Source organism: Nelumbo lutea, chromosome 1, assembly GCF_056320005.1.
Source record: "Nelumbo lutea isolate HS-2025 chromosome 1, American lotus-T2T, whole genome shotgun sequence".
Taxonomy (NCBI): Eukaryota; Viridiplantae; Streptophyta; class Magnoliopsida; order Proteales; family Nelumbonaceae; genus Nelumbo; species Nelumbo lutea.
In genome coordinates, this window is record NC_142684.1 from 210,910,105 (window position 1) to 210,930,594 (window position 20,490).

The window sequence follows — 20,490 nt, forward strand, 5'->3', positions numbered from 1 at the left end:
GAACCTAGTTTTTGAAATTCTGCGTAAATTCAATATGAAGCTGAAGTGTGCCTTTGGGGTCACATCGGGTAAATTCCTGGGGTACATCATGAACCGACGCGACATTGAGGCCAACCTGAACAAAATAAAGGTCATCTTAGACATGCAACCACCCCGAAAAATGAAGGAGGTTCAGAGGCTGAATGGCCGAATAGCGCCCTGAGCCGCTTCATGTCCAAGTCAGCAAATCGTTGCCTGCCTTTCTTTAAGGCAATCAAAAGCAAAGGGTTCGAATGGACCCAAGACTATCAGCTCGTGTTTGACGATCTCAAAAAATACCTCGCTAGTATACCGGTCTTAACCCGACCTGAAGAGGGTGATGTTTTAGAGTTGTACCTCTCGGCCAGCGACGAAGTGGTCAACTCGGTACTAATAAAAGAAGTAGATCGGGTCCAGCGACCTATCTACTATGTTAGTAAAGTGCTGTAGGGAGCAGAGACAAGATACCCGGAGATAGAAAAACTGGCCTACACACTGGTTATCGCAGCTCGAAAGCTCTGCCCGTACTTCCAAGCTCACACCATTATCGTCCTCATCGACAAACCTCTGAGGCAAGCCTTACTCAAGCCCGAGGTCTCTGGTCAACTGACGAAGTGGTTCGTTGAGCTCAGCGAGTACAATCTCCAATATAAGCCCAAGCCTTAGCAGACTTTGTTGCAGAACGCACTTTCAGCTTCGAAGTCCCTAGGCTGGTTGAGCACGAGGCCCCCAGTTCGGGCGAGCCTGATGCTCCCAGGCCGGTCGAGTCTGAGCACCGTGAGGTTGCAGCCAGTGTGGCATCTCTCCTAGTTAGGCCAAGCGCAAACTGAGATGAGGAGCCTTGGATCATTCACGTAGATGGCTCCTCAAACCAGTAGGGCAGCGGAGCCGGAATAGTCCTACACAGCCCAAGTGGCACAAAGTTGGAGCACGCACTGCGCTTCGAGTTCGTGGCATCCAACAATGAAGTGAAGTACGAAGCGTTGATAGCCGGGCTAGCTCTAGCCAAAGAAATGAAAAACAAGCACTGTATCATCTGTAGCAACTCTCAGCTCGTGGTCAATCAGGTCATAGGAGAATACGAAGCTCGCGAACCAACAATGATTGCTTACTTAGCCAAAGAACAAGGGGCCCTGCTCAACTTCCAGCCATACTTCATCAGGCAAATCCCAAGGTCGGAGAACGCTGAGGCCGACGCCCTGTTCCGGTTAGCCAACACCAGTGATAATACCATGAGAACCGTGTACATAGAGAACTTGTCTCGGCCTAGCATTCTCGGGGGGGCAGAGGAGGTCGCTCCCGTCGCTCAAGCAGAGCCAAGCTGGATTGACCCGCTCGCGAGCTTCTTGCTACATGGGACCCTCCCTACAGATCGCAACGCCGCCAGAAGGGTAGAGCGTCAGGCAGCCAAATATGTCATGATAGACGAATGGCTGTATCGAAGATCCTACATGCTCCCCTACCTGCACTGCTTGCGACCTACCAAAGCCGAGCTCGTACTCCGCGACACTCATGATGGTCTGTGCGGTGGACACTTGGGGGGGCAGGGCCCTCGCCCAAAAAGCACTACGATAGGGATACTACTGGCCGACAATAAAAGCAGACGCCATTGAACTCGTCAGAAAGTGTGACAAATGCCAGAAGCACGCCAACATCCACCATCAACCCGCTACCAACCTCAAGTACCTCACCAGCCCGTGGCCTTTCGCACAATGAGGCATCGACATACTTGGGCCATTTCCACCAGTGACAGGCCAGAGGAAGTTCTTAGTGGTAGCAGTGGATTATTTCACCAAGTGGGTAGAAGCCGAACCTCTCGTAACAATCACAGCCCAAAACGTCCAGTCACGCATCCTCAAGCAAACGGTCAAGCAGAGGTCATGAATAGAGCTATTCTTCGCGGACTCAAAGCGCGCCTAGACCGAGCTAAAGGACTGTGGGCAGACGAGTTACCCAACGTTCTATGGGCTTACCGAACCACAGAGAAGACCGCCACAGGAGAAACTCCCTTCAACCTCACCTACGACACCGAAGCAGTCATCCCAGCTAAGATTGAGGTTCCATCGCTACGACTGGAAGCGTACGATGACAAGGCAAATGAAGATGAGCTACGTACCAACCTCGACCTACTCGACGAAGTAAGGGACCTTGTATATATCAGGACCGCAACTTATCAACAAAGAGTACCTCGGTACTATAACGCCAAGGTCAAGAAGTGGAACCTCCGCGTTGGCGACTTGGTCCTTCGAAAAATTATGGTACCTGAGCCCGGCGTTGGTAAGCTCGGACCGAATTGGGAAAGACCTTACCGAGTGAAACGAGCTCTCAGGAAGGAACGTACTAGCTCGAAACCCTTGAAGGGAAACAAGTACCTCGGGCATGGAATATTGTCAACTTAAGGCAATATTACCTATAACTACTGAGTAGACCATGAGTCACTCCCAGAGCCTAAGGGCCAAAATGCCGAGCTAACACGACCTCGGCGCAATAAGACCTAGTCGCCTCTATGGCATGGGTGAACTACTGAGTAGACCATGAGTCACTCCTAGAGCCTAAGGGCCAAAATGCCGAGCTAACACGACTTTGGCGCAACAAGACCCAGTCACCAACATGGCATGGGCAAACTTCAAGGGCAGACTATGTCACCCCCTCAGCCTAAGGGCTAAAACACCGAGCTAACAAAGACCTCGGCATCAGGAAAGACTTAGTCGCTTCTATGGCGAAGGCAAAGTATGGAATACCAGAGGCGTTGGCAACTCGGGTTTAAAACCCACGAAGCATGGCTCATCTCGGCACGTTGATTGAACCAAGGTATAAGCAACAAACATATAGTTCAAGCATACATGGTAGCCACTCCGCAGTATACTATAGGGATGCCTTAAACGTAACTGCCGAAAGGTCCTATTTCGGGTATGTAGCCCTAATAACTCAAAGTGATGAGATCGCTTTAGCAAAACTAAAAAGAACACACCATACTTAGAAGAAGAAAAGAAATTTCATTACTATTAAAAAAAAAAAAACGAGCAAAACAACTCGAGAAAGTTCAGTAGATGGTGATGAACTTACAATTTATCTATAATTTTTGAGGACTTTAGAATGGATTTTTATTCCGGTTTTATTAATTTTTGCCTTAATTTAGCTTGATTGCAAGAAAGATTTCAGGGGGAGCCAAATCAACAAAAAGAAGGCAAAAACAAGGAAAAGAAAACCCAAAATTTATCAAGTTCAGCCCGGCCCAGCCATGAGAGCAAGAGAATTTCATTCGGCCCAAGAAGAGCAAGTGAAACTCTTTGGAAAATCCAAGGGAAGAAGCCTAGCAAGAAGGAAATTTTGGCCCAGCCCATTTTTAGCCCAAATAACAGCCTAGAGTGTAGCCCACATGAGCTCAAAAGCAAGCTAAGTTGTAGCCCAAATAGCAGCCCAAAGGGAGCTAGGGGCGGCAACTTCTAGGTGTTTCTTGAAGAGAAGGAGGGAGCACTCTAGAAGGTTCATGAGGGGTGTAATACACCCCATTCTAGAGGCTTCAAGAAGGGGCAAGAGCCCCCTTGAAAAACTATATAAGGAGGCCTCTAGGAGGGGAGAAAGTTGTTCAATTGCTTGAGAGGAAGGCTCTCCCACTCTTAGAGGTTCGGCCACCTTGAGAGAAGAGAAGAGAAGAAGGCTAGGTGCAAGGAAGAAGAAGAAGAAGGGCTGAAGGAAGTTCAAGACAAGCAAGCTAGAAGAAGAAGGTGAGTTCAAATTGAGGGTTTGTGATTCAAAGATCTTTTGTAATAAATCATTTGTAGTTTCATTCTCTTTTGATTTGAATTCAGTTTCTTAGTTATATGTTCTTTCTTCTTTCTCCTTGTTTCCATTCTTCCTTAATGTATTTCAGCTTGTAAAATTTCAGTTCAGCAATCTAATTCTTTTTGATTCATTCAAATGGTCATGCATTGTACTTGAAGTTTCTTGAATAAGGGTGTGATTGTAGAGTAATTCGGCCAACTAACCTTCAAAACTCAGATCTGAATTCTCAGATCTGAGATTGCAAGATCTGAATTGCTTGAAAGAGAATTCAGATCTGCAATTTTCAGATTGGGCGAATTAATCTACAGCTTGGAATTCCTAGAGTGCTTGAGAGAGACTCTAGGAATTCAGATCTACTATTCAAGAACTGAATTGAGTGCAAGGTTAGAGATAACTTGCACAATTCAGTTGGTGATCAATTCAGATTTGAATTGATGCCTTAGAAGTGTTTGAAGAAATGCATGCATGGGGATTAAATTCTTGCTAGAGATAGAAGAACCGTCACTCATGCATAGGATGAACATGCGCTTGAGAGAGGCTGTTCATGACCTTGGGGTTTCACCAAACCAAGGCTCAATCATGATTCATTCGAATGATCCAAATTGATAGATTGCTGAATTCTGAGATTGACATTTACTGCTTACTCTTCTAACCTGAATTGAAGGCAATTGGACCAATGATTTAGATAGATTTTAATTTAGGATTTCTTAGCTTTAATTAGAGTTTTGATTTATTTGTTGATCAGATAAGAAGTGCTCAATTTAGTATTGGTAATTGTTTCCTAAATCCTCGTGGGAACGATACTTCACTCTCTACTTTATTACTTGAACGGCTAGTGCACTTGCTAGTGTCACAAAGAGCAACACATCAAGTTTTTGGCGCCGTTGCCGGGCAATTAGAGAAACAATATTAGGAAACATTGAGCATTCTTAATCTGATCTCATTCAGCATTGCATTCATAGTTGGGTTAATTTGCTAACTTTTTCATTTCAGCTTGGACTGCAACTGCTGTACTACTGTAGTTATGTTTCTTCTTTCTTAAGTAGATTACTTTCTTTTTCTGGTTTCAGTTTCATTTTAATAAAGACATATTTGATTTCTATTCAATCTTGGTGTTGTTCCCTTCAAAAAGAAAAGAAAAAGAAAAAATTCACATAAACATGAGTGTTGCAGATCTGAGTTGCATTCGGCACTCAGATCAGCAGATTTCAGATCTGCAGCACTCAGCCGAAAAGAATTGCTTGTGTTTCAGATTTTATTATTCTTTTCTTTCATTACAAAAAGAAAAAAATATATATATAATGAAAAAAAAGGGAGATCTTTTGAACAACCAGAGGAGCAATTGAGAATTCGGATCAGAACTCAGATCTGAGTTCAGATCTGAATTCTGCTATTGCAGATCTGCAACAGTTCAGATCTGAGTTCCTCTGAACTCAGACCTGAACTGATGAAATTTTGAGGGGAATTGGGTGTCATCACCACCCCAATTCACCCTAGGGCACTTCTGCTATTCCCCAAAAACAATTTGGTAGCAACAACTGAATGTAAGGCAATTGAGAATTCAGATCCAAACTCAGACTTGAGTTCAGATTTGAATTCTGCTGTTACAGATCTGCTCAGTTCAGATCTGAATTCCTCTGAACTCAGATCTGAACCGATGCAAGTTTGAGGTGAATTGGGTGCCATCACTACCCCAATCCACCCTATGATACATCCAACCTGCCTCAAGGGTGAATGGATAGCAAGGAATGAGAGAAATTCAAATCTGAAATGCAGTTGATATGATGTGAGGACTGAACTGATACAGAGCATACTACGAATTCTGGGTGGACTGAATTCTTGGCTTTACCCACTTGTAACCAAGCTACATTAGCTAAGGAGGTTTATGTTTGGATTGAATAATTGTTATGCCTCAGATATTTAAGAAAAATTAGCACTTTCCAAGTATTTCTTTTAGCATTCAGATCTGTAGCAGGGCTGCTATAGTGCAACAGTTAGCAGACCTGATTTCAGATTTCTACAAAAGTTGTATGGACCGAATAGCTTGCAATACCAAACATTGCAGACCCAATTTTCAGGTCTTAGCAAGTGTTTGATATGCATCAGCTATACAGGTTTGAGCTTCAATTGTAGAGTTTAAAATCTTTAACCCAAGCCTAACTCAGGACTGGTTTTAGTTTATTTCAGGTCCTTTTAAATTATTATTTTTTTTTCAGATCAGATCTGATTTCAGCCCTAAAGCATCACAGAATTGATTCCAACCTTAATGGATGTATATTGTAGTATATACCAATGAGTGTGTATGAGATATCTAGCTCAGATCTGAATTATTATTTATTAATTTCTCTAGACTAACAATACCAAAGACTTGTAGATCTGAACTCAGATCTAAATTGGGTCTGAATTCAGATGTTGCAATCGATGGATGTAGATAAAGGAACCTTGAATAAGATGATTGGTTTAAATCTGCTTTTAGTATAATCGGCTTCATTTATTCATGATAGGATGTAGGTTTTGTATTCCAATACTTCACTTTACAGTGTGATAGGATTAGTTATTTATTTTCTTTTGTGAATATTGGCATTTTTATTGCTTTGACTTTAACAGTTTATGACAAGCAGACTTGAACTGGAAGAGATCCTTTACGACCCAGAGATTGAACGGACTCTCCGTGTCCGTTTGAGAGCTGCTAAGCAAGTCAGACAAGAAGCACAAGAAATGGCTGAACAAAGAACTATGATGGATTATGCCAAGCCCACCCTCACCGGGACTGTCTCCAGCATTATCAGGCCAACTATTGCTGCCAATAACTTCGAAATTAAACCGGCCATAATCCAAATGATACAAAATACGGTTCAATTTTGTGGTATGGCCCATGAGGATCCGAATGCCCATATTGCTAACTTCTTGGAAATCTGTGACACCTTCAAACACAATGTGGGAATAACCTCAGCCGGATGGCATCATCACTTACCCCATTGTGTTTGAAGGTGTCACAGATTTCCAAGAAGTTAGCAATATGGGCATTCGGATCCTCATGGGCCATACCACAAAACTGAACCGTATTTTGTATCATTTGCATTATGGCCGGTTTAATTTCGAAGTTATTGGCAGCAATAGTTGGCCTGATAATGCTGGAGACAGTCCCGGTGAGGGTGGGCTTGGCATAATCCATCATTGTTCTTTGTTCAGCCATTTCTTGTGCTTCTTGTCTGACTTGCTTAGCAGCTCTCAAACGGGCACGGAGAGTCCGTTCAATCTCCGGGTCGTAAAGGATCTCTTCCAGTTCAGGTCTGCTTGTCATAAACTGTTAAAGTCAAAGCAATAAAAATGCCAATATTCACAAAAGAAAATAAATAACTAATCCTATCACACTGTAAAGTGAAGTATTGGAATACAAAACCTACATCCTATCATGAATAAATGAAGCCGATTATACTAAAAGCAGATTTAAACCAATCATCTTATTCAAGGTTCCTTTATCTACATCCATCGATTGCAACATCTGAATTCAGACCCAATTTAGATCTGAGTTCAGATCTACAAGTCTTTGGTATTGTTAGTCTAGAGAAATTAATAAATAATAATTCAGATCTGAGCTGGATATCTCATACACACTCATTGGTATACACTACAATATACATCCATTAAGGTTGGAATCAATTCTGTGATGCTTTAGGGCTGAAATCAGATCTGATCTGAAAAAAAAAAAAATTTAAAAGGACCTGAAATAAACTAAAACCAGTCCTGAGTTAGGCTTGGGTTAAAGATTTTAAACTCTACAATTGAAGCTCAAACCTGTATAGCTGATGCATATCAAACACTTGCTAAGACCTGAAAACTGGGACTGCAATGTTTGGTATTGCAAGCTATTCGGTCCATACAACTTTTGTAGAAATCTGAAATCAGGTCTGCTAACTGTTGCACTATAGCAGCCCTGCTACAGATCTGAATGCTAAAAGAAATACTTGGAAAGTGCTAATTTTTCTTAAATATCTGAGGCATAACAATTATTCAATCCAAACATAAACCTCCTTAGCTAATGTAGCTTGGTTACAAGTGGGTAAAGCCAAGAATTCAGTCCACCCAGAATTCGTAGTATGCTCTGTATCAGTTCAGTCCTCACATCATATCAACTGCATTTCAGATTTGAATTTCTCTCATTCCTTGCTATCCATTCACCCTTGAGGTAGGTTGGATGTATCATAGGGTGGATTGGGGTAGTGATGGCACCCAATTCACCTCAAACTTGCATCGGTTCAGATCTGAGTTCAGAGGAATTCAGATCTGAACTGAGCAGATCTGTAACAGCAGAATTCAGATCTGAACTCAAGTCTAAGTTTGGATCTGAATTCTCAATTGCCTTACCTTCAGTTATTGCTACCAAATTGTTTTTGGGGAATAGCAGAAGTGCCCTAGGGTGAATTGGGGTGGTGATGACACCCAATTCCCCTCAAAATTTCATCAGTTCAGGTCGGAGTTCAGAGGAACTCAGATCTGAACTGTTGCAGATCTGCAATAGCAGAATTCAGATCTGAACTCAGATCTGAGTTCTGATCCGAATTCTCAATTGCTCATCTGGTTGTTCAAAAGATCTCCCTTTTTTTTCATTATATATATATATTTTTTTCTTTTTGTAATGAAAGAAAAGAATAATAAAATCTGAAACACAAGCAATTCTTTTCGGCTGAGTGCTGCAGATCTGAAATCTGCTGATCTGAGTGCCGAATGCAACTCAGATCTGCAACACTCATGTTTATGTGAATTTTTTCTTTTTTTTTTTTCTTTTTGAAGGGAACAACACCAAGATTGAATAAAAATCAAATGTCTTTATTAAAATGAAACTGAAACCAGAAAAAGAAAGTAATCTACTTAAGAAAGAAGAAACATAACTACAGTAGTACAGCAGTTGCAGTCCAAGCTGAAATGAAAAAGTTAGCAAATTAACCCAACTATGAATGCAATGCTGAATGAGATCAGATTAAGAATGCTCAATGTTTCCTAATATTGTTTCTCTAATTCCCCGGCAACGGCGCCAAAAACTTGATGTGTTGCTCATTGTGACACTAGCAAGTGCACTAGCCGTTCAAGTAATAAAGTAGAGAGTGAAGTATCGTTCCCACGAGGATTTAGGAAACAATTACCAAAACTAAATTGAGCACTTCTTATCTGATCAACAAATAAATCAAAACTCCAATGAAAGCTAAGAAATCCTAAATTAAAATCTATCTAAATCATTGGTCCAATTGCTTTCAATTCAGGTTAGAAGAGTAAGCAGTAAATGTCAATCTCAGAATTCAGCAATCTATCAATTTGGATCATTCGAATGAATCATGATTGAGCCTTGGTTTGGTGAAACCCCAAGGTCATGAACAGCCTCTCTCAAGCGCATGTTCATCCTATGCATGAGTGACGGTTCTTCTATCTCTAGCAAGAATCTAATCCCCATGCATGCATTTCTTCAAACACTTCTAAGGCATCAATTCAAATCTGAATTGATCACCAACTGAATTGTGCAAGTTATTTCTAACTTTGCACTCAATTCAGTTCTTGAATAGTAGATCTGAATTCCTAGAGTCTCTCTCAAGCACTCTAGGAATTCCAAGCTGTAGATTAATTCGCCCAATCTGAAAATTGCAGATCTGAATTCTCTTTCAAGCAATTCAGATCTTGCAATCTCAGATCTGAGAATTCAGATCTGAGTTTTGAAGGTTAGTTGGCCGAATTACTCTACAATCACACCCTTATTCAAGAAACTTCAAATACAATGCATGACCATTTGAATGAATCAAAAAGAATTAGATTGCTGAACTGAAATTTTACAAGCTGAAATACATCAAGGAAGAATGGAAACAAGGAGAAAGAAGAAAGAACATATAACTAAGAAACTGAATTCAAATCAAAAGAGAATGAAACTACAAATGATTTATTACAAAAGATCTTTGAATCACAAACCCTCAATTCGAACTCACCTTCTTCTTCTAGCTTGCTTGTCTTGAACTTCCTTCAGCCCTTCTTCTTCTTCTTCCTTGCACCTAGCCTTCTTCTCTTCTCTTCTCTCAAGGTGGCCAAACCTCTAAGAGTGGGAGAGACTTCCTCTCAAGCAATTGAACAACTTTCTCCCCTCCTAGAGGCCTCCTTATATAGTTTTTCAAGGGGGCTCTTGCCCCTTCTTGAAGCCTCTAGAATGGGGTGTATTACACCCCTCATGAACCTTCTAGAGTGCTCCCTCCTTCTCTTCAAGAAACACCTAGAAGTTGCCGCCCCTAGCTCCCTTTGGGCTGCTATTTGGGCTACAACTTAGCTTGCTTTTGAGCTCATGTGGGCTACACTCTAGGCTGTTATTTGGGCTAAAAATGGGCTGGGCCAAAATTTCCTTCTTGCTAGGCTTCTTCCCTTGGATTTTCCAAAGAGTTTCACTTGCTCTTCTTGGGCCGAATGAAATTCTCTTGCTCTCATGGCTGGGCCGGGCTGAACTTGATAAATTTTGGGTTTTCTTTTCCTTGCTTTTGCCTTCTTTTTGTTGATTTGGCTCCCCCTGAAATCTTTCTTGCAATCAAGCTAAATTAAGGCAAAAATTAATAAAACCGGCATAAAAATCCATTCTAAAGTCCTCAAAAAAGGGCACAACTGCCCAACAATGATCTTTTCAAGACCGGGTTTATGGCACCCGGGAGCCACCAGAAATCAAAGCAGAAACTCGACGCCGTCAGCCTTAGGGGTCCACCTCCTGCACCTTGTCCTCGTCCTCCAGGGAGTCCTCCTCCACCTCGTCCTCATCCTCGTCCACCTCCTCCACCTCATCCTCGTCCGCCTGGTCCGCCGTCTCGGGAGACAGGCCCTTCATAGTAATTCCGTCAAGGTTGAGCCCAAAAAATTTCTTTCGGACCAACCAGCGGCAGAGCTTGAATCTGGAGCGGTACGAGCTCGAGCCATACTCCACCTGGAGGTCATGATACTCCTGAGAGTCCTTAAAGTCACAGACCGCTTTCTCCCGCTCGGCCTCCACCATGTTGTCGAAGTTTCGAGTTCGGTCTAGAAGAGTGTACTCCAAGTCCCGAACCTGTTGGCGAAGGAGCTCCCTCTCCGCTGCCACCCTTGACGACTCCTCCCTATAACGCGCGCTCTCTTCAGAAAGTCTGGCAATCTGTGCCTCTTGGTCTTGGACAAGCAGCTCCTAGGACTCGCTCCCCTTGCGAGTGTGAAGGAACTCACCCCGAGTCGGGTCGAGCTCGCCCTGGAGCTTCTGAATGTTGACCTTCTGGTTACGAGCATCGTAGGAGTGGACGTGCATTTGGAGGGCCATGGCGTGTATGGCGGTGTTCACCTGCCAATAAGAGACCGTAGTCAAAGGACAGCAAAAGGAAGCGAAAGACGAAGGAGAAGAGAAGGACCACTTACCACAATACAATGAGAGGCGGCGAGCGTGGCAAGATCCCCAGGCTCCATCGCACCCTACTTAGCGACTTCTTCGTTGCAGATCGCTCTCCGGCTCCACCAACGAGCCACAATGAAGTCATTTACGCCCTTCCAATTCCCCGCTGGGAACTGCGGGTAGGGAAACGGCTGAGAAGGACCTGGAGGGACCACCCCTTGCTGCAGAAGCTCGCCCTCCTTGAGGATGGCCCTCCCAGCACCTCCTTCAGAAGGAGGCGGCGGAACTTTGGGCGGCGGAGAGGTGAAGTCTAGCTCAGCAAACCCGAACTCGGTACCCCCAGAGGGGGGAGTCCAATCGGGGCGCAACCTCTTCACTTTGCGCCTCTGGTTGCTCGAAAGGAGGCGACGCGAATCAACACCGGACATGATCGCTGCCAAAAAAGAAACCACAAGATATCAGTTCGGTAAAGAACAGAGTACATGTATACACACAATATTACTACAAGACACTACGCGACCTAAAAAGACAACTTACTCGGACTCAGGCTGGCCTGCACGACCTTCTCCTCGGTCAAGTAGTCCAAACAGAGGAAGCCTACCAATGCCCAGGACAGCATCGCTTTCCGAGTTTTGGGGTCCAGCTCGGCCCCAGGGTCTTGGATGGTGCCCCTCCAAGAAGTGGGGAAGGGCCACCCCTCGGGGTTACGGACCACAAAATAATCCTGCTTCTAAGCGGGAATCTTATTCGGTAGCTCATGCAAGAGCTTGTAGCCACGGCGGGGAGAACGGTAGTAAAAGAGCCTCTCCGGTGGAACACAGGAATGGCATTTTTTATGCAAAGAATAGATGCAAAAATGTCAAGGTTCAAAGGAAGGCAATACTCATAGCACAAAGATATAGTCCCAACCATTTTCCGAATAGCGTTGGGATGGAACTGATCGATGATGACGTTAAAATGGTTTAGCACCTCCACTATTAAGACGTGTAGAGGGAGACGCAGGCCAGCCTCGAGCTGTTCCTGGAAGATAACTATGTCATTGGGACCATGCTCCCAAGGGAAGTTGCCAGTGGGGAGGTTGTAGACCCGGTCCCCAGGGAGGTGAAAATAGCGGATTAGAGACCTGAGTCTCTCCGCCGTCATGGAGGAAGGGCCGAAAGTGTCAGGCTCCCTCCCCCGGGAAGTAGATGCTACATCACCAGAGGTCTCCCATGCCTCCAGGACCTGCTCCCAAGCTCCCCCCGAGCTTGAGGGAGCATCATTGTCTTGGTTATCGCCCTGGTGGTAGGTGTGGTATGGGTACCCAGACATGGTTGGCAGTGAATGGGACTCACCGGAAAAGACGGAACGAAGTAAACTGAGGAACTCAGGTAGACTAGATGAATGCGCGACCTCAGAATCCGAAGGCAGCAAGATGACATGAAAGGAAATGAGGCCCAGGGGGTCCTCCTATTTATAGTCACTGTGCCCCCGAATCAATGGCCCAGATCGAAGCAGATCTGACGAATCATAGTCAAGCTGACCGCACGCCTTCTAAAACCAAAATGTGACTAGCTGCACGTATCCCATGATTGGGGTAATGACGGCTACATGACATCCGGAGTTAAGAGCCGCCTCAGCATATTTTCGGTATTCGAAAAGTCAGAAAATCCCCTAATTCCCGCGCAGGCATTTAATATGAGCAGTCAATCAAGCTTGAATTTCGGTCAAATCAATCCGTCACACTCCATGAACTCCTCGCGCTAAGGAAACACTCTTAGCTCGAGGAGTGGGGGGCAATTGATGGAAGATGATTTGACCCGACCTACTGAGATGATGGCACGTGGACCTGACTCAGCATGAGCAACAACTCAGCAGCCTGGCTTGACTGTGACCGAGTAATGAGTCTGTAGAACAGCTCGCTATGTCATAGCTCTCTTTAGGGGGAGCTCGCTACAATGCGAGCTCCAGATTCCCCGAGCTATTGAGAAGGGAATACTCCAAGATTATTTTAGCTCGCGAGCTAGGGAAACCAGCTCGCTCGAGCACCTGGGCAGAAGAACTACCCCAAGGACCAACCTTGATGAGGGTCACCTCGAAGTACCCCTAAGAGCTTGCTACAAAGTAGCTCGCGGCAAGGATAGCCCGCTACGAAGTAACTTGCGACTGTGATGCGACGCTCTCAGGAAGCTTCCATCTGACAAGACTGTACTCGTCAGACTGTGCCACGTCTCTCGACTGACGGCGCAGTCCCTGCCCCATTGACAGTCTGCCCCACGTCTCTCAACAGATGGTGGCGTGCCTGTTCCTTCGAAGACGTGTCACTCAGCCGAGCAGGCAGTACGTTGTAACGATCACCTGCGCAGCCCTGGCAGCTAACGGTTGCGACAGGAGCTCAGTGGCGGTTACGCCTGATTTGACAAGGACACCCCTATAAAAGCCCTCAAAGTGGAGAGATAGACTCTCGCTCGAATTAGATATAAACTTGCACTCTTACTTGCTCACGAGCTAATCTCGAGACATAGTGATCTAGCGCGATCTACACTCTTAGCCTTTTATACTCTCTCTCTTCTTCCTCCCCAGCATTCTAACTTAAGCTTCGGAGTATTCCCGTCGGGCAAATCCCCGGGAATCCTTCTTCTTCATCTTCTCAGGTGTCGCTCATTGCCAACAAGGAGCTAGTCCACAGCCAGCTAGGAGTGCACAGATCGTGCCGCATCATATACTATATATTATTATATAATTATAAGTTATATAATATTATAGAAATATATATAAAATATACATATGGACCGTGCTGTGGGCCACGGGTAGCACAGCCTGCTCGGTCGTGCCATGTCGGCCTAGCCCGTGAACCTAAAACTCTATGCCTAGCACGACATGAACCATCATGCCGGACCTGGCACGACCTTTGGGCTGTCCTGCCGGGCCATGGGCGGCATGGCTCAACTTACACCTCTAGGCATGGCCATATCATGCACATTGATTAGTAACTAGTACTGTTTCCTTTATTTTAGAATGAATCTGACTATATAAATGGAAGAATGCACATATGCACCTCACAACATATCCAACCGTGTATTGAAAAAATCTCCCAATGACAATTTTGGGAGATGTACCCAATACACGCTGAGATGTGTATGCAGGGCGTTCATAGAGAGATCAAATCAATCTCCCACAAGACTGCACCCCACAACGTCCCACATCACATTCCCGCTGTGTATTCGAAACATCTCCCATTGATAATGCCAGGAGATGTTACCAAATACACAGTGGGGATGTGTGACGTTGTGGGGTGCAGTCTTGTAGGGGGTTGATTTAAACTCGTTCATAGAGCGCGGATGTGATTTAAGCTATACTTGGTTTGAAGGATTCAACACGTTTACTCTAATTATTTTAAAAAATAGCATTCGTCAAGTAAATTTAAAACAAAGATCCTAATGTTATTCGCCAATATCTTATGGAAATACTAATCATTTCTTCCCCTTATCCAAACTCCAGAGTGCTGTTGCTGTGATCAGCACTGCCTTGATGCCCCTGATGAAATTCCGACATGCCAGCGATGGAAATATGTCAACGGGCAACCGGCCGGCAAGGTAGTGGTCGCAGCATTCTTTTTTTTTTTAATTTTTTTCCATCGCTGACCTATGCGTATTTCATTGAGTGGTCGCAAGGGCTCAAAAATCAGCTACTCCATGAAAACCGTGAATAACAGCCATATTACAAAGAGACTTGAGAATTCGTCAAGTCTCTTTGTTAAATTTCTTTCCCCTTCATCTTTTCTAGTCTCTGCCCAAGAAGTTGTATTATCACAGCCAGGCTATTTCAGTTTAGGTTTGTTGACAATAAATTAAAAAGATCGGGTGGGAGCTAGCCACGGCAACCACTTCATACTTAACCTGACCGATCGAATCCATATATCCCAGAAACCACATATTCTAACCAATCTCTTCACTGCTAGTGAATAGTAGAACCTTTGGGAGATGGGTTATATTAGTACTACCATACAGCCACCTGTAAATTATGTGCAGTTGTTCATCCTCTTTGCCTTGCTCGTATTCATCTCAGCATCAGCAAGTGTCGATAACTGCACGGTATCAGGCTGCAAGGATCATGGTAATGGCCCTTCCGTCCGATTTCCATTCTGGCTAAGAGGGCGACAGCCCGATCACTGTGGCTATCCTGGGTTCGAGCTGTCTTGTTCCGAAAACAAAGAAACAGTTCTGAATCTACCGTTTTCAGGAATCTTCTTCGTAAAAGCCATTGATTACAGATCCCAAGTGATAGAGATTTATGATCCCCATGGTTGCATCGTTAAACGGCTTCTAAACCTCAATTTCTCATCATCTCCTTTCCAACGGCGGTATGAATATGTTGAAAGCTACTCTTTATTCAATTGCTCGGCCACAGAATCAGGAGATGGAGTGTATCCGATCAATTGCCTACGAGTCTCTGCGGCTCACCCAGTTTATGCCGTTGGTTCCACTTGGTCGATGAACGACCTGCCGTCTTTATCGTCTTGCGAAAATTTTGGGAATGTCTCAGTGGACACTAAATCATCATATCATCCAAACTGGGATTTGTTACTCATCAAATGGAAAGCACCAGATTGTTCAAAATGCGAAGCCGAGAGCAAAGCCTGCGGATTGAACAACCACACTAATGTCAGTGCTCCCACAACTCAATGCTTCGACTTTCCGCCTCAAGGTAAATTAGTGTCATTCATTAATTGCCTTAATTTAAATATAAATAATAAATTACTTTTTCTTTTGTGAGAAGATGAAGAAATTGGCATGATACCATAATCAAGTATTACACTCCTTACCAATTGTGGGAGCAAATGCTGCGATCAAATCGGATGTGATCTAAGCAAAGGATGATAGTTGCTATCATAGTTTTGAAACCTAGCTTGAAATTTTTTTGGATTGGGCCTGATTTCTATCTTTCTTTAGACCCACCCACGTATTAGGATGCAGGTCGGTTATCGAATTTGAAAATTTTACACGGCATTGGGCCTACACTCCCATGCCGGGTCTGACCTATATAATATTACTAGTGGGGGCATATGATGCAAGGGATGGGGGCACTCTCCTTGTCCCTTCGCTCCCATAAGTCAAGACACTCTATTCCATCTCCCCTGACCCAGTGGCAAGATGGGTTCGGGGCAAGGCACCCATTTCTCAGTGGGGTTAGGAAATCTCCAAACTTTGTCTATAAGGCAATCATATAAAAAGAAATCTAATTTATGTATATTTTATAAATAGGATTATGAGAACAAGGGGGTATTTTAGGAATTGAATTATGAAAGTTTGGATGTATTTTATAAATGAAATTATGATATCCTAGGATTATAAGAATATGAGAAAAACCTAGAGATATTTTAAAAATCAATATTAAATTATATTTTACTAATTTACCATCGGGTTTGGGGAATTGTATATGCAAACCCCATCCCTAATTTTGGACAAAAATATTCTCTGTCCCCACCCGTCTTTACCCGTCCCCATTTAAGATTTGAGAGAACTTGCCTTGTTCGAGGCAGGGCAGGATAGGGCCCCAATTTATAGGAAAAATCACCATCCCTACAATTAATTAACAGTAAATTAAAGAACAATAAATTACAATATTTTATGATAATTTTCAAAAAATTATTGAAATTGCTATTGATTAGTAGTAATGTGTAGTAAATTAATTATTTACAATAACAATAAATTAATGTAAACTATCTACTTTTTAAGTCTAAATTATTTACTATTAATCAAAGTAAATGTAATTTTAGTAAATTAATGTAATTATGGTAAATTACATTATTTTTAATTAAAAGTGAACCAGTTGTTGTTAATTAATGTAAAACCAGGTTGATCGAAGTCAACCAAGTGGTCTAGATTAGTGTGGATAGACTTAATAATTTTCCTAAATTATTTAATAATTATTTATTGAAATAATAATAATAATGGATTGTTATTTAAATAATTATGGAAAATTTTCTGATAGATTAGCTTCTTAATTTAATTTTCCTAAATTTTTTAATAATTATTTAGTTGAATAATAATAAAAATAATAATGGACTATTATTTAAATGGTTTTGGAGAATATTTTTTTCATAGATTAGTTTTTTAATCTTTTAATTACTTATTTAAGAAATAATTATGGGTTGTTAGTTAAAGAGTTTCCCTATATTATTTGATAATTGTTAACTATAATTATTGATTTTATAGAAATTAGTAAATTACGCTAATTAGTAATATCTTTTATCAATAAATTATTATTGTAGAAGTTTAATGAAATCATGAAATTCCTCTTATTCCCCTCTCTTTAATTTGCTTGAAATCATGTCTATTGATATAAATATTGTTTAATTTGAAAAAACAAAAATCTTAATAAATTATGGCCCCATTTTTATTAGAAAGTGGAGAGAATAGAGGGGAGTTAGATATTAGAATTGAAGGAGAGGATAAAACATATATTGAGCTAATTAAGTAAAGAACTTAAGTTGTTATAGAAAGTAAGAGACATTAATTGGGGGGGGGGGGGGGGAGAACCCAATGAGAGGGGAGAGGAATGAAGAAAGAGGGCATTGAGATGGCAAATTGGGAGTGGTGGGAAGGGGGAGAGGAGAGAAAGAGTCAAGGAGAATTCATGATTGGGGTAATGGAGCAAGGAGTGGCAAGGTGACATGGACCGTCTTGCTATATATATATATTGATATATCCAAATATGTGTGTATATTTAAATGCCTAGATTTTAGGGCCCATTTGATTTGTGGGAATATGGATCCAAAATAGGAATTGGAATGGGTCATTTTGATTTTAACTGTTTGGTTGGGCAGAATCAGAATCCCATTTCCATTCCTGGTGGAATGACAATCTCCCATTTGATTCTCTCCTTTTTGTTGGGAATGAAACCCCAACTTATTACAATGTCCATTCTGATTCCTATCTGAACCAAACAGACTATGGGAATAATTCATTCCATTCATTCCCATTCTGAAGTATTTCAATTCTTATTTTGATTTCGATTCCAACTGTGAACCAAATGGACCCTTAGACTTTCAGCTCTCATCTTCTCCATGAATTGCATTCCACCAATCTAGATTATATTGCCACATGTAGTAGCTCAAGTCCTACAAAATTGTATCTTCATTCTTGAAAAATATCAGAAAAAAAAAATTATGACTTGATAATACAATCAATACAAGCTATTGTCTAATTTACTTGTTTAAGGTGCAAATAAGTGCATTTGATCATGGTTTTTAAAACTGGACCAGACAGAAAAGGCCGGTTCCCTGGTTGAATGGACAGCCCATTCTAAAAAAAAAAATTAAAAAAGCAAAAAATGATCAAAACTGTTGTCTAGATTGATGGTTCGATGGTTCAACTGCCCGAGTCAGCGGTCCACTGAACAGATCAACAGTTTTTTTTTGCCAAAAAACAGTTTTAGGTGAAACGAAACCGATCAAGTGACCGACTCCCGGCTTTTCCAGTCAGACCGTCCGGTCCAGTTTTGAAAACACTGCATTTGATAATCATCAAAGAAAGATGATATCTACTTAAGAATTGACCATATATTGACTGACAGCTGATTGATGTCATGGCTGCTTGCAGGTTCATCTACCAAGCAAATCGTGATAGGTAAAGCTGATTTGCATCTATGTCTAAGTTTGGGAAGAGCGTAAATACAAATTTGTATTGATAAACCTTGTATTTTTACTGTACATATTTGTATATACACTCTTTCCAATCTGAGCGTAACCTTTAAAGCTTCATCTTTGTTATTAAGAAGCTGTTGCTCTGTTTCTTACTATCTATTGCTTGTTTAGGTATAACAATCGGCATCGTGCTTCTTGTAGTAGCAACATTAATGCTCATCAAAGTTTATCATGTCTACGCTTCAAACAAAGTGGAAAAGCAGAATCAAGCCATGGTTGAGAAGTTTTTGGATGACTACAAAGCTCTCAAGCCTTCAAGGTACTCATACGCTGAAATTAAGAGGATCACAAATAATTTCAAGGACAAATTGGGTCAAGGAGGTTATGGCAGTGTTTTCAAAGGCAATCTCTCCAATGACATTCTAGTTGCAGTTAAGGTCCTGAACAACTCCAAGGGAAATGGGGAGGAATTCATTAATGAAGTGGGAACCATTGGTAGGATTCACCATGTCAATGTGGTCCGTCTAGTGGGCTTCTGTGCAGATGGATTCAGACGAGCTCTCGTTTATGAGTTCTTGCCCAATGAGTCACTAGAGAAATTCATCTTTTCAAGGGATGCCAAGAATCCTTCCCTTGGGTGGGAGAAGCTTCATATTATTGCTGTCGGAATTGCGAAGGGAATCGACTATCTTCATCAAGGGTGTGAGCAACGTATCCTCCATTTCGATATTAAACCCCATAATATCTTGTTAGATCATAGCCTCAACCCAAAGATCTCTGATTTTGGTTTGGCAAAATTGTGCTCCAAGGATGTAAGTGTTGTGTCCATGACAACTGCAAGAGGGACCATGGGCTACATTGCACCTGAAGTGTTTTCTAGGAACTTTGGGAATGTCTCTTATAAATCGGATGTCTATAGTTTTGGAATGTTGTTGCTTGAAATGGTTGGAGGGAGAAAGAACATTGATCTTAGAGCAGAGAGGACCAGCCAAGTGTACTTCCCTGAATGGATTTACAATCGACTCATTCAAGGGGAAGAGTTGGAAATCCGGGAAGATGAAGATGGAGATTCTAATTCTAGGATAGTAAAGAAATTAACTACTGTGGCACTTTGGTGCATTCAATGGTATCCAGCAGATCGTCCTTCAATGAAGGATGTTGTTCAGATGTTGGAGGGAGATGCAGAAAGCTTGAGCATGCCACCCAATCCTTTTGCCTCTGCAACTTCAATCAACACTAGTATGTTGAATACTAAGAAACCCTTACACCAAGGAGGATTAACAGTTATTGCTGAATGATGGTTTGGGAATTAAGTTGCAACAGTGCTCATCCTTGATCCTTCAGTTTGACTATATTGTTTATAGAAGGAACTCCTAGAATAATTTAATGAAGTATTTAGTTTTTGGATAGATAAATAATATTAAAAATTTTGATGAATTATTGATGCTGTCCTCTTTGTTTTATTCTGTAGTAGACCCGCATATTGTTTTGCATATATTTTTAAAATAGGGTAAATTTCTTAAATTATCCTTATGATTTAGTTAATTAAGTATAACCCTATTGTTTGATTATTGTTTAATGCTACCTCTATTGTTTTAACAGAAATGACAATTTTACTCTTAAATCAAATTTAAAGATCTAGGGTTTCCTTATACCGCCGCTGCTGTTCTAAAGATGTGCAACC

At 42.0% G+C, this 20,490-nt stretch overlaps 1 protein-coding gene across 2 annotated transcripts; it reads left to right on the top strand.

Annotated features, from left to right (window-relative positions):
* Positions 1 to 14,607: 14,607 nt before the first annotated feature.
* Positions 14,608 to 20,242, top strand: LOC148880794 (rust resistance kinase Lr10-like). Of its 2 annotated transcripts, XM_088962818.1 has the most exons (3): positions 14,608 to 15,865; positions 18,763 to 18,789; positions 18,978 to 20,242. In XM_088962818.1, the coding sequence occupies exons 1-3, from the start codon at positions 15,142 to 15,144 to the stop codon at positions 20,102 to 20,104; spliced, it is 1,878 nt and encodes a 625-aa protein (XP_088818944.1). In that variant the 5' UTR covers positions 14,608 to 15,141; the 3' UTR covers positions 20,105 to 20,242. The 2 variants fall into 2 exon arrangements, with proteins under 2 accessions (XP_088818944.1, XP_088818945.1); XM_088962819.1 differs by lacking the exon at positions 18,763 to 18,789.
* Positions 20,243 to 20,490: the final 248 nt, after the last annotated feature.